This window comes from Motacilla alba, chromosome 19, assembly GCF_015832195.1.
Source record: "Motacilla alba alba isolate MOTALB_02 chromosome 19, Motacilla_alba_V1.0_pri, whole genome shotgun sequence".
NCBI lineage: Eukaryota > Metazoa > Chordata > Aves > Passeriformes > Motacillidae > Motacilla > Motacilla alba.
The window spans coordinates 3005935-3018557 of record NC_052034.1 but is presented as its reverse complement, the minus strand read 5'-3'; the positions used below and the strand labels follow the sequence as shown (position 1 = coordinate 3018557).

Below are 12623 nucleotides of genomic sequence, written 5' to 3'. Positions count from 1 at the left end.
GTGGACAGAGCGGGGCTTTAATCATTTCTCCACTCCACACACAGAAAAAACCCTGAGAGCAGAGCAAGCAGAGCTGCCAGCTGCTAATTAAAAACCCTCAGGAGAGTGTGTGAGCCCTGGAATATGTGCAGAGTGTGGCAGGGCAGAGCCCAGCTCGTGTCCCCAAAGACGGGGCCAGCAGTGCTCCCTGCTCCCCTCCCAGCCCCTCCTGCAGGTGCCCAGGCTGGAGCTGCAGGGAGAAGCTGGCAGTGGGATGCTGCTGGGAACAGGGAGAATTGAAGGTCTGCTCCATCACAAACCCCCTTTGCTGGAGGGCTGGACACGGGGAGGGACCTGGTGGCTCTTTGGGGACACAGCCCCGTGCCACCCTTGAGCCCCTGCCCCTCCCTGGAGGCAGGGTTCCCCATTTCTGCTCAGGGTTTCTCTTTCCTCCTGCCTGTTTTCACCTCAGCCCTGTGTTTCGTTGTGAGAAGCAGGAGGCAGCAGCAGCAGCTCCTCCAGCCCTTCTGTGTCCTCCCAGCCTGCAGGTGCCTTTGGGCTTCTCCCTTGCAGTGAAATCTCCCTGCTCCTGTTCCTTGGACTCCTTTCCAGCTTGTGTTTGTAAACTGTGTGGACATCCCAAGAAAAACACAGGACAAGGGAAAAAGAGGAATAAATTTAAAAGGACAGGAACAAAGCTTTACCAGCAGAGTTGGGCTCATATTTCTTTTGATGACTTTACAGTATGTGTGCTATTCCTTTCTCTGCAGCTACTGGGTGGGTTTTTTTTGGGTGAAACACACCCACAATGCACACACACACACACACACACACACAAAAGGGCTATTTTTACTGTAAATGCTTTAAAGGTTTGGTTGTAAAGTATTGCTTTTGGAATGATGACCAACAAAAATGAAAAAGCTACTGTTTCATTGTTGGTGCAATAATTCAGCTCAGCAGTCCCTTCCCACTTTCTGGCTGCTCCCACTCTGTGGGGATGGTGTGTTGGGTGAGGATTGCTCTGTCAAGAAGGGAATCTGTGAATCCATCAGGGAGAAAGGCACAGAATATTTTGTTTGGATGTGATCAGTACCATGAGGAGTAGAAAAGCAGGTGACCAGTGACAGGACTTGAGGGAATGGCTGCAGCTGTGTCTGGGGAGGTTTGGGTTGGATTTTAGGGAAAGGTTTTTCCCCAGAGGGTGTTGGTGCTGCCCAGGCTCCCCAGGGAATGGTCACAGCCCCGAGGCTGCCACAGCTCCAGGAATGTTTGGACAGCACTCCCAGACACAGGATGGGATTTTTGGGGTGTCTGTGCAGGACCAGGAGTTGAAGTTGGTGCTCCTTGTGTGTCCCTTCCAACTCAGGATGTTCTGTGACTCTGTGAAAACCTGTGGAGCAGGTGATGAGAGAGATATCCCTTCCAGCCACCCAGCTGATGTGAGAGCAGCAGGCTGGGGTTGGTTTGTTTGGTTTCAATAAAGGCAGCTTTAGTGGGACATGTGTGGACTCAGACACTGTGGTTTAAGTCACTTAGGCTGCGTGTTGTTTGGATGGAGTTGAGTCAGCTGAGTTGCAGGGGGCAAAGTAGCCATATTAAATTAAATTAAAACCAGGAATAAAAAACTTTATATGCAAAATCCAGAGCTTGGGAAAACAAGTTTGAGGACAAACAGCCCCTCAAAGGAAAAAGCTCATCTTCTATATGTGCCCAGTTTCCTTTCCTGATTTCCTATGAGTTTTCCTCCTGTCTCATCTCCAGCCTGAGGAGCAGATCTCCAAAGAGGTATTGGGAGGACACTGCAGAGTTCTGAGCAGCAGCAGAACTGAGTGTGCCTTTCTGGATGCTTGTGTTCCTCAGTGAGATTCTGGTACCTGCACAAGGCCAGGCCAGACCCAATAATCTCTTTTTTTGGTTTTTCCACTTGTTTTAAACGGGGAGTACCCTGTGTACTGCAAACCAGGCTCACAGAAAGTCAAGGCAGCCACACATCTGGCTCACAGGGGCTGTCCTCTTGCAGTTCTGCTGAGAATAAACGAAAACAAAATGAGAGGTTGAGTAACTCTTCTTGTTTTGTACTTTTTACATGCATTTAGAGGAGCTGGACTTGGGCATCCTGGCTTGTACACCAGCAGTGTTTTCAGTGAGCTGCACTGGTGTAGAGTGCTTTGGACTTTAAGACTTTTTACCTCTTCCATCTATCTGTCATCAGTCTCACCAGGATTAAAGTCTTGGCTGCCATACAGGAATCCAGACTTTGCAAGCTTGCAGATATTTTCTCAAATGCCTGTAATCAGGATTTATATGGGCACTTCATCCCAGCAAATTGGAAACTGTTAAATATTAAAGCAGCCTGGTGTGCTCCAAAGGCTTTTTTAATCCTAGTGGTCCCCATTTGTGTGGGTTCCTGGTCACAGTCTCTGCTCTGGTGCAAAAAGGGCTGCTCTGGCTTTTCTTTGGGTCTTCTTGTTGGAAGGGTTTTGCCCAATCACTTCAGCGATGAAGAACTTGACCTTGGTGGTGAATTGCAGAGGCAGTCTCTAAATGATTCCTTAGAGATCCCCTGGCAGGAAGTTTGTACAGTTTCCCTTAGCTATTACTTGAATGTTGATGAATTAAACAGTCATTTTGGGTTGTTTTTTCCCCTTTGTGCAGATGCAGTGGCAGAACGTGGAACACGTTGGTGACCAGAGTCCTTATGTCACCTCAGTGATCCTGCACATTAAACAGAATGTCCCCATCATCCGTGACAACCTGGCCTCCACGAGGAAGTATTTCACTCAGTTCTGCATAAAATTTGCAAAGTAAGTTACCAACATGCAGAGTTTACTCAGCTCATCCCATCAAACAGTGTGATGATCACTGGGTGTTGTTTGCCAAGTGCAGAAAGTTTTGGGTTGGGCATCTTTAAAAGACTTTGAATATCTGACTTTAGAGATGACTCTTGCTGTGGGAAAACCTACTTTTCTTCCGTGGGGCTTCCAGGTACTGAGAAATCTGCCTCAAAACAACATTTACAATAAGCCCTGTAAGGAGGGCATGTGGAGAAATATATTTGACCTTCACAATCTGAAAGCTGCTTTTCTGTGCAAAAAATAGCTCAGTCAGGAGGGGAAATTCACATTTAAATATTGGGGGGTATTAAAGTATCTTCCAGGCAAGTCACTTGAAGTTGAGCAGCATGAAAGAAGTGGCAGATGAGACAGAAATGCCCTTTGCTGGATGCAGGGTGGACATCCAAACTTTCACCTCTGTGTCTGAAACACAAATTCAGCTCTTTGGGAAGATACTTTGAGCTCTTCCCTGCTTGCCTGTGGCCAGCTGAGCTCCACATGGCAATGCCCCAGGAAAAACCCTTGGGAGGGCTGTGCCAGTTGTAGCTGCTGCTTTTGGTGGCACATGTGACAGTGCTGGTGGACTCGAGGGCAGTGGCGTGCGTGTCATGTGTCACTCTAAAATACCTTAATGTTTCATTCATCTCTGATAAGGTAATCAGCCTGAAATAAGCTCTGTGGCCTGGCAGGGACTGTGTGGGTTGGAGATTTGAGCTGCAGCTCCTGCCTCAGCAGGGTGGGATGCAGCAGCTATCCTGGGAACTGGGAGCTTTCTCACTCCTCAGAGTTTCATCTCCCTCTCCGTCCTGGGGTACTCATGAGTTTGCTTTAAGGAGCAGTTCCTGATGAATCATGTTATGATGTTGCCCATAATCACTGTTTGAAACGCTGTCTCAGTGAGAATTTACTGTATGAAAACCTCCTGTGTGGTTACACTTGAATTTTATGTGATAAATAAAACCCCCCATTTATTCAGCTGTTCACAGCACACTCTTAATACCTCAGCTTAGTTGCCTCCCTTTTAACTTTATTGCTAGGCACATACCAAGCAAACTCCAGATGAAACAGCTCTCAGCTTTGAGTGAAGTTCCCATCCAAGCTGAGTGTCCTCATCCATGAGCACAGAAGCCCCTGCTCCTCTCCAAAACATTTTCTAAGACAACTGCAGCTCTGATCTGCAGCACATTAAAATTAAAGACGCAGTCCTGAACTCACTGTGCTGTGGATCAGGTGTAGAAGGGTAAAATGGGTTCCTGAAGGTTCATTTTGCTGGATCTGTGCAACCTGGTGCTAAGGACAAGCAGCCCAGTGGTAAGGGAGCACCAATCTCCTTAAAATGCCTTTTAACGCCTACAAATATTTGTATTTTTGAAGCTCTGCATTCTAATGGAATATGCTGGCTGGGCCAATATAAATACCTGGCCTTTTGTGTGCCCCACAATGCTGAAAATCCTTTTAACAGGCCTTGTGCTTCTCCACATGTTAATGCCTGTGTCTTTGTGAGCTGCCACTTCTCAGCTCTAATGGATTGTATAAAGCGTGAGTGTTGAGTTACAGGACCACAGGGGAGAAGGCAGCTAAAGTCACTAAATTTAAACCAGCAGGATCTGAGCCAAGTCTGAAGAGAAGAAAAATGGCCATCAGAAATTGCATCAATCCTCTAACCTCATTTGTCATTTTTGCTTTGTTTTGACCGATGTGCGAGCGGCGCTCCCCGGGGCCGGCGAGCACTGGCAGGCAGGGTGGGGGGCTCAGCTCTCCCTGCACCTTATCCTTTGAAATCAAACCCCGCAGCAGCCAAGCTGCTCTGCTGGGATGTGTTTGGGAAGTCTGTGACCTGACCTCAATGAGGAAGAGATTAGAACTGAGAGACAGGAAAAACAAACAGTTCTCCCCCTGGCCGGGGAAGCGGCTCCTCCGTTAGCAGCAGCCAAGAGTGGTGGGTGCTGTGTGCTTCCAGGTGCTCCAGCTAAAAAGTGAGAGGAGTCTGGTGGAAGAGGGGATGTGGAGGCTCCTGGAGGGTTCAGGGCTGAGCTCAGCCTGGTCAAGGGCTGGTCACCAGCTCGGAGGGCGGCATAGAGCAAAACCCTCCTCTGTTGCAGTGACTCAGCAACCCCAGAACCTTTGAGGGGTGTCCTGCAGTAGCTCAGGCTGTCAGACAGACAGACAGACTGTGGTTGCAAGTCTGTCTGTGCCTCACTCAGCAAGGCATTGTGTTTGATGCATCATCAGTGCAGGGGATTAGGAAAACACAGGCTTTGGCAGAGCCACTCCTGTTGCATGGGAGGCTCTGAGATGCTGTGGTTTCTGGGCTTTGGGTTCCTCTGTCTTGCACTGTTTTATGATTACACTGGGGACTTATCTGCTTCTGGGGAGGGTTTGCTGGGCTCAGTTTTAGAGCTGAAGCTGTAAATGAATTCTGGCATCCAATCTAGCTGTGATTGTGCAGGGAGTAAAGGCATTCAGGGCACAGAGCCTCGTGCAGAGCATTAGCCCTGAACATGCACATATTACTCACATCAGGATTGCCTGCTCTACTCTGAGAGCACCAGGCATTGAGTCCAGCCTAGGCAAGAGGCTCCAGTGCATTTTTCTGTCAAGTGCAACTGCTCTTGATGGTCTCTGCTAGTCCAAAAAAAAAAAAAAAAAACCAAGGGGAAAAAAATTCCAGAGCAGCCCTTGGCTCTTACAGTTTGTCTTGTCTGTCCTGCTGGAGCTGGGAAGCTGTTTCCAATAAGGCAGCGTGAAATAAGAGGCATGTGGGGATGGAAGGTCACTTTACCCCTCTGCACTGATGGTGGGTGGCCATCCAGAGGGGCCTGGGAATTGTTTCATGCAAGACAGAATGCCGTCTATGGGAGATTGTGTGGTTATATAGAAAAGAAGATTAAAACCAACAGGGGAGGAGGTCCTCGGGCTGCCAGTGTGCCACCCTGCAGCAGGAAGGGCTCACCCTGTTTCTCATACTCAACATGAGCTTTAGCTCCATGCCTGACCTTGCAGAGGGAGGGACAGTTGGATCTACCTTCACTATCAAAGGCACAATTAATTTCTTGTACTGTTCTGCCAGCAGTGAGCTGCTGCATCCAGAGCTGCTGCCAATTTATCATTTTCTAGGATCACCTCAGCTCCAGCTGTGCTCATCACTCTCTAATTGCCCTCTGGGAATTAGTTATAGACCTGAAAAATGGACTTTTAAAACAGATAGGTTAAATCTCCACTGTAATGCTTTTGTGCAAGAGGAGTCAGGGCTTCTTCTCCTCCTCCTCTTTCTGTTTTGTTGCCAAGGTTGTTTCTCTGGTGGCCAAATTCAAAGCTGCTTGGGGCAGCCCAGTAGCTGCTTCTCAACAGTAGCTTGAAATTGTTCTCCTTGACACCTCTCCAGGATAAAATGATTCACTGAGAGTGGTGGTGACTGTGTCTGAGAGAAGGGGAAAGGAAGGAACCTTTGCTTGTGAGGGCTCTCCTTGAGCCATTCCTTTGGGTTTGCTCAGCAGCTTGGCACGCTCCGTGCCTGAGCTGCACTTTTGTCACTTTTCCATGAGAAAAGATGAGAAATGGATGTCCTGCCTTGGAAAACAGGTGGCAGGACAAACAAGATGCTGTTGCGCTCCTTGCTTTGTGGGGAGGAAACAAAAAGCTTAACAGATGCAAGGAGGAAACCACGCTGAATTTAGATCATCATCATGGACAGCCTGAGTGCAGGGCACAGCAGCCTGACTGCCTGATCCTCTCTCAGACACAGCCATTAAAGCCCAAGAGCTGCCACCAGGTCATGGACAAGTCCTGGAAATGTGAGCCCTGCAGGCACTCGGCCAAAGGAGGACACGTGAAAGGAGCAGAGCGCATTAAAAACAAGGCAGCAAGAGGAAGACTTGGTCAAGTGGTGTGGTCCTGACAGAGTTTGTGGCTTCTGAGCTTTCCTGGTGCTGCTCCTTGGTGGAGCAGGGGCAGGAGCTTGTCCTGCAGGTGCCCAAGCAGTGCTTTTGCAATGAAACTGCTTCAAAGCCTCGAATCAAGAGGCAAAAATCAGCTGAAACCAAAGCTGATGCTCTGAAGTGGTGAATGTTGGGTTTCCATCCTCACCAAGCTCTCTCTGGCTGGGCAGGCATTTTTCTGAGCCTGAAGTCCATGACAGTAAAATATAGTAATGGTGTTTTCCTTTTCACAAAACTTTTTCTTGTCTTGATTGTGTTGGCCGGGAGCTTTCTGGAAGGGTGCCTCTGTGTGAGTGTCCAGGGCCCAGCAGACCTCCAGCCTTGGCTGGACCTCAAGTTCAGTGTGTAATATGCATGTTATGGAATTACTTGTGTGCAGGAAAATGTAGGTTCTGGATACGGTCAAGATACATCCACTCATGAGCACTGAGACTAATCCTGGTGTGTTGCTGTTTTTATGATAAATAAAATAGTTTGTTTGCTGACCTTTTACTGCAACACTTCATATTTAGTTTATAGCAATTTATTTACCTCTAGAGTGTGTGTGTGTGTGTGTGTGTGCAGCTTCTCAATAAACTTTGAGATCAGGAGGGATTAAAGCAAAAGAACTGTGCCTAGGGGTTGGGATTTTTTTTATTTAGTATATTTAACATGTCTGGAATCAGTTTGGGAAGCTGGCACTGGGAGTGTCTTTGTGGAAGCCATCCTGGTTTGGTTCTGCATGCTTTGTCACCACAGAAGACTGTCTGACTGCAAATATTCTTATGTAATTGTATCATTTTGTACCTCTCCTGCAGCTCCTTCATTCCCAAGTTCATTAACCATCTCTTCAAGTGCAAACCTATCAGCATGGTGGGTGCAGAGCAGGTAAGGAGAAATAAGTGCATTGGCTGTCATATTTGATGGCTTTTGGGTTCCAGGAATTGAAGCATCTCCCATCCTGCCATGGGCTGGACCCTGCTGCTCTGTGAGGATGGGATTTGGAAGAGGCAGGATTTCATCTGTCCCCTGCACACAGAGCTTATTGCTCCTGTGGGCTCATAAAAAAAAAAGAAAAAAAGGAAAAGCAAGAAAAAAAAAAGCAGAATCATCCCTAATGGGACTGCTGTGAACTTCAAATGGGTTCCTTCAAAGCTGCTTGGGTTTTAGGCATCAAAGATGGTTCTGAGCAGTGTCTGCAAAACGAAACAGGAGCTTTACATCAAAACCTTCCTCATCCTTAATGGAAAGCAAATGAGTGAAGCTCAGTGCCTGTTTGTCTTGTGTGATGAGCAATAACCTGAGAGTGATTAAAGGGAGTCTTTTTAAAATAAGCTTCTCAAGTGATTAACCAGCAGTGGGCTTGTGTCTAATGTTAAAAGCTTTCAATATTCCTGTATGGGAATAACAGGCCCAATTTGCTTCTTTAAAGCAGGCTGGGAAGGTTTTTATTATCCTGATTCCCAGTGAACACATCTCATGAGAAGTGGGACATACCTCCCTAGGGCTAGGGGTACAGAGGTCTCAGTAGCTGATCTCTCTGCAGCAAGCAGAACCCCAATTCCCTTAAAATCTTTTGAACCCCCCTAGCCACCCACCAGCATCTTTCCATGCCACCTTCTCCTCCCTGGGGCACGTGTTGCTGGGGAATACATTTTCCTGGCCTTTCTGGTTCTACACACAGCTTTTCCTGCCGTTTGCTGATAATTACAGTTGGAATTTGAATGCTGGGGTGATATTTATGGGGGTATTCAGTGTTCAGTGCAGGGAACAAGACCTGTGGGGTTTTGCTTTCTGTGTTTTCCTCTCTGACTTAACAACTCTGCATCCCAGCAAGCTTTGGCAGTGAGTTAGCAATGCCAGGGACCTGGAATGGAAAATGGGGTGAGGGGACAGAGTCTGCAGGAGCTGTGCCTGTGGGGAAGGCTGCAGAGTGTGCAGAACTCCTGTCAGCCATGAGAGAGTTGATGTGGGGAAGATGTGAATTCCCCAACCCCAGAATCTCTCCCTCTCTGGGATCCCTGGTAGACACACAGGAATCCAGCTGTGACAGCCTGAGCTGTGGGCTCCAGAGCTGCTCATCTGTGCTGTGGCTTCCTGGCTCCCCAGGAGGAGATTGATGGCATCAGTTCTTCTCATGCAAGCCATGGGAAGGCAGCACCAGCAAGGACACACTGCTGCAGATAACGGGGTGCAGACTCCAGCCAGCCTCTCCTCCTCCTCCACAGCCAGTCCTTGTGCTCCTTTGAATTCCCACAAGTGCTGAGGCCAGTGTTCACATTGTTGTGGTCACTGCTGGGGGTTCTGCATGCCCAGAATGTTTTGTGTGCCTCCAGAACGAGCTGCCTCTTTGAGGAAATGCCCTGGGTGTGCTGACAGCCCAGCAGGCTTTCACACTCACTGCTGTCTAAATAGGCTGCTCTTCCTCTGGTTTGATTTCAGATTTCTGTTCTTCACTGCTCTTGTCTCTTCAGCCATACCTCGTGCAATCAGAGGAGTGTGGTATTCAGGATAATTTTTCTCTAAGGAGCCCTGGCCCACAGTATTTTGTCACACTGTCAGTCTGGGCTCAGTTTCATGGCTGCTGCTTATTTATTTGCTGGGGTAGTAACAAACAACATCCAGGCTGTGAGCAGTTCTCAGTGTAGCTGCATTGTGTGACAGTTTTTAAGGAAAGAAACCCCAATCAAGGAGTTGGGTAAACGCAGAGAGCCTGACTCTGTGTGTGGCTGGGTGCAGGAGGAAGCGTGGTGTTAGTTCATTTGACCTCAGTATCTAAATCATGGTGCAGCTCCAGGTAACCAAGATTGTTTCACTTCATACTGCTGGGGGGAAGGACTGGAAATCTGTGCCTGATGTGCCAGATGTTGGGCTGCCATAAGTCACTTCCAGTCAGCAGAGCAGTGCTCTGTGAGAATCCACCACGATGCTGATATGTAGCCATGGGTGAACGGGTGATCCTGTCTCCTGGAAGTGTCATTACATGGCTCAGTCCCTCTTGTTGCTGCAGTCCAATTACCAGGACTTCTTCCAGTGTGGGAAGTGTTAAACTTTTAAGGATGTTGGGTTGCTGCAGCTGATGGATCTTGGTCTAGAAGGAGCCCGAGTAACAGAGTGTGGTTAACTCTTGCAGCTGCTGCTGGACACTCACTCTCTGAAGATGGTTCTCCTGGATCTGCCCTCCATTGGGTCCCAAGTGGTGAGGAAGGCTCCTGCCAGCTACACAAAGATAGTGGTGAAAGGCATGACTCGGGCTGAAATGATCCTGAAGGTAACTCAAGACTTTTGATAAGCTGCCAGCCAGACTGCTGGCCTGGGAATCGCAGTGAGCAAATTCCAGGGGGCCCTTCCTTTGAATGCAGCAATCTGCAATTGCACATGAACGCTTGTGAGCCTGCCTGGGGGCTCTGCCAGCTGCTCTACAGACCTGGCTCACTCCCCTTGGGTTTGCCCCCACTCTCTTCTAATACCACTTTGGAGTTTTCACCCTCGCTTTTCAAGGCAACCAAAGGCTCAAGTTTGGAGAGTTGGGGCACCAGGTTCCCTCAGGAGCTTTTGGAAATCAGAGTTTGCATCCCTGAGTGTCTGCTGTGGGGCAAAGCCCAGGGTTCAGGTTACTCCAGGCCTTTGTGCAGACTCCTCACTCAGGGGAGCCAAGCTGTGCTTGAGTCACCTGTTTACTGTCTAGTGTAACAGCCAGTGCAAACATGTCTGGGTTACTGTATTCACCAGAGCCCTTTTTCATTTTCCAGACCTGGTGCCTGGAAAATGACCCAAAAGCAGTGTGTTGTCTTCATAAAAAGCAACAAGCAGAGCAATCTGCCCTTCCCAGTTGGTGCTGGAGGAGAAGTCAGGTTTGATCCCAGGAGGAGCAGTGGGAGCTGTACAGTTGTGCCCTCCTGGGTGATGGGATTGTCCCCTGCTGGCCAGCAATGCTAGGAAGGCATTCCTGTGAGGGAATTAGTGGGACCTGGGGTCAGGCAGGACAGGCAGCTGCCAGCCAGAGCCTCCTGTAAAGCACAGCCAAGGCCAGGGGGTGAGGAGCCTGAGCTGTCCCTCCTCACCTGCTGCTCAGTGTGGCTCTGCTCCATGCCCAGGGGAATGTCACAGCTGAGTTTGTGCTCTGGATTCAGACATTAGCTCTCCAGCTCCATGCTTTTGGAGCGAGGGGACTGAGATGTTAGGGGATTGTAGTCTAAATTTTCTTAGAAATGACCTGAATTAAAATGTCCTGCTTTGTGCTAACGGGGGCAGGGAAGATTGGTGCCTGTTGTGTACAGAACAGCTCTTTCCTTGGAGCTCGTGTGTGAATCACAAGAGTAATGGAGTTCATTTGTCTACCCTTAGCATCACATTGGAGAGGAAAGCAGCCCGTGGAGTGCTGCAGGTCCCCAGGCTGTGCCACTGCTGTGTCACACAGCCCGTGCTGTGGCCCTGTGAGGGCTCTGTGTCAGCAGAGCTGCAAATCAAACAGCCACAGGCTGACAGCACTGGGAGCTCCAGTGTGTGTTCCCAGGCTTGTTCTGGGGCAGGTAATTCAGCAGGACAAACTTTGGGCCCATGGGGAGCACAAACAAGTCCACTGAGCTGAGCCCCACGAAGCACAGATGGGAGTGGGGAGGAGGGCACTGGGCCATGCACATCCTGCAGAGCTCTTCCCCTTCTCCTCTGGCCATGCTGTCTGAAGCTCCAGCTTTTCATCTTGGCAGAGGATTTTTACAAGGGCTGTAAATTAAGGATTTATAAGTGTATACATGGCTATGATGTTTCAGTGGTCTGAAGTGCAGGGGAAGAAAGAAATGTCTTGGTGACAGAATACAGTGTGGGGTGAGCTGGGTCAGTGCAAACATATGGAAATGTTTTTGGAGACAGGGAAGGGTCTGGTCTGGTGCTGTTTCTGCCCATTTACACACACTCAGACAAACACACACACACTCTTCCCCAGAAAGATGATTTGGCTGCCCAGCATTATCAAAAGATGTGTTCTCTGTGGAACTTGCTGCTTATATGAGAAAAGCCCATCAGTGAGGGATCATCTTACCAGCTTTGAGGCTATTTTGATTTTTTCCCTGTTTTTTACGATTCCTCCTGGACAGATGTTGGTGGGGGGCTCCCATCCTTCATCCCTCCTCTCCAGAGGAGTGTCCAAGAGGGGCTGCACCCCAAGGACAGAGTGGCTGTGTGTGTGTGGCACTGCTCACCCACTGGGGCCATGTCAGGAGAACTGCAGAGCTGGCCCTCGCTGTCCTGGGCACTGAGGGAGTGACCACAGGCTGTTGTCACATTCCCCTGTGACACACTGTGTGTCCTGCCTCCGGGCAGGAGGGAGCAAGAGGGACACGCAGCCAAGCTGAGGGTCTGGACTGTGTCCAGGCTGCCTGATCTCCTGGGACTTTGTGAGTGTCACCACCACTGCCAGCACTGTCCCCTGAGCAGCTCCCCAGCTTGTCTTCCCCCTGCAACATGATAAAATCTGGAGCTTGAACAATACCCCAGTGCCTGCCACAGACAAAGCCCTGCTGCCCTCTGAAACATGATGCAGAGCCCATGAGCACCACTGCTGTGCTGAAAGAGACCCAACTTCCTCCCTGTCCTTACTCTGCTCCTCTACACTCCCTTTTCCTCTCTCATAACCAACCTTTTTCTCGTTCCTTAAGCTTTATTTTAGGAGCCAGCCCTGCTGTCACTCCTGTGCCAGAGTTGACTGAGCACTGCCTTGAACTCCTATCATTTGTCTGATCTCTTTTTCCTCGTCTTGGCAGGTGGTGATGGCTCCGCATGAGCCCCCAGTTGTGTTTGTGGACAATTACATCAAGCTTCTCGCTGATTGCAGCACTGACACATTCCAGAAGATCCTCGACATGAAGGTGAGGATCTGTCCAGGGCTTCTGCT

The 12623-nt window shown here is 49.2% G+C and overlaps 1 protein-coding gene across 2 annotated transcripts in view; it reads left to right on the top strand.

Annotated features, from left to right (window-relative positions):
• VPS53 (VPS53 subunit of GARP complex) overlaps window positions 1-12623 on the top strand; it is a 63590-nt gene that overhangs the window by 48209 nt on the left and 2758 nt on the right. For both annotated transcript variants that reach the window (XM_038157684.1, XM_038157685.1), the window contains exons 18-21: window positions 2635-2783; window positions 7549-7618; window positions 9864-10001; window positions 12493-12597. In XM_038157684.1, coding sequence (XP_038013612.1) covers window positions 2635-2783; window positions 7549-7618; window positions 9864-10001; window positions 12493-12597 — 462 coding nt within the window. The remainder of the gene's footprint in view (window positions 1-2634; window positions 2784-7548; window positions 7619-9863; window positions 10002-12492; window positions 12598-12623) is intronic.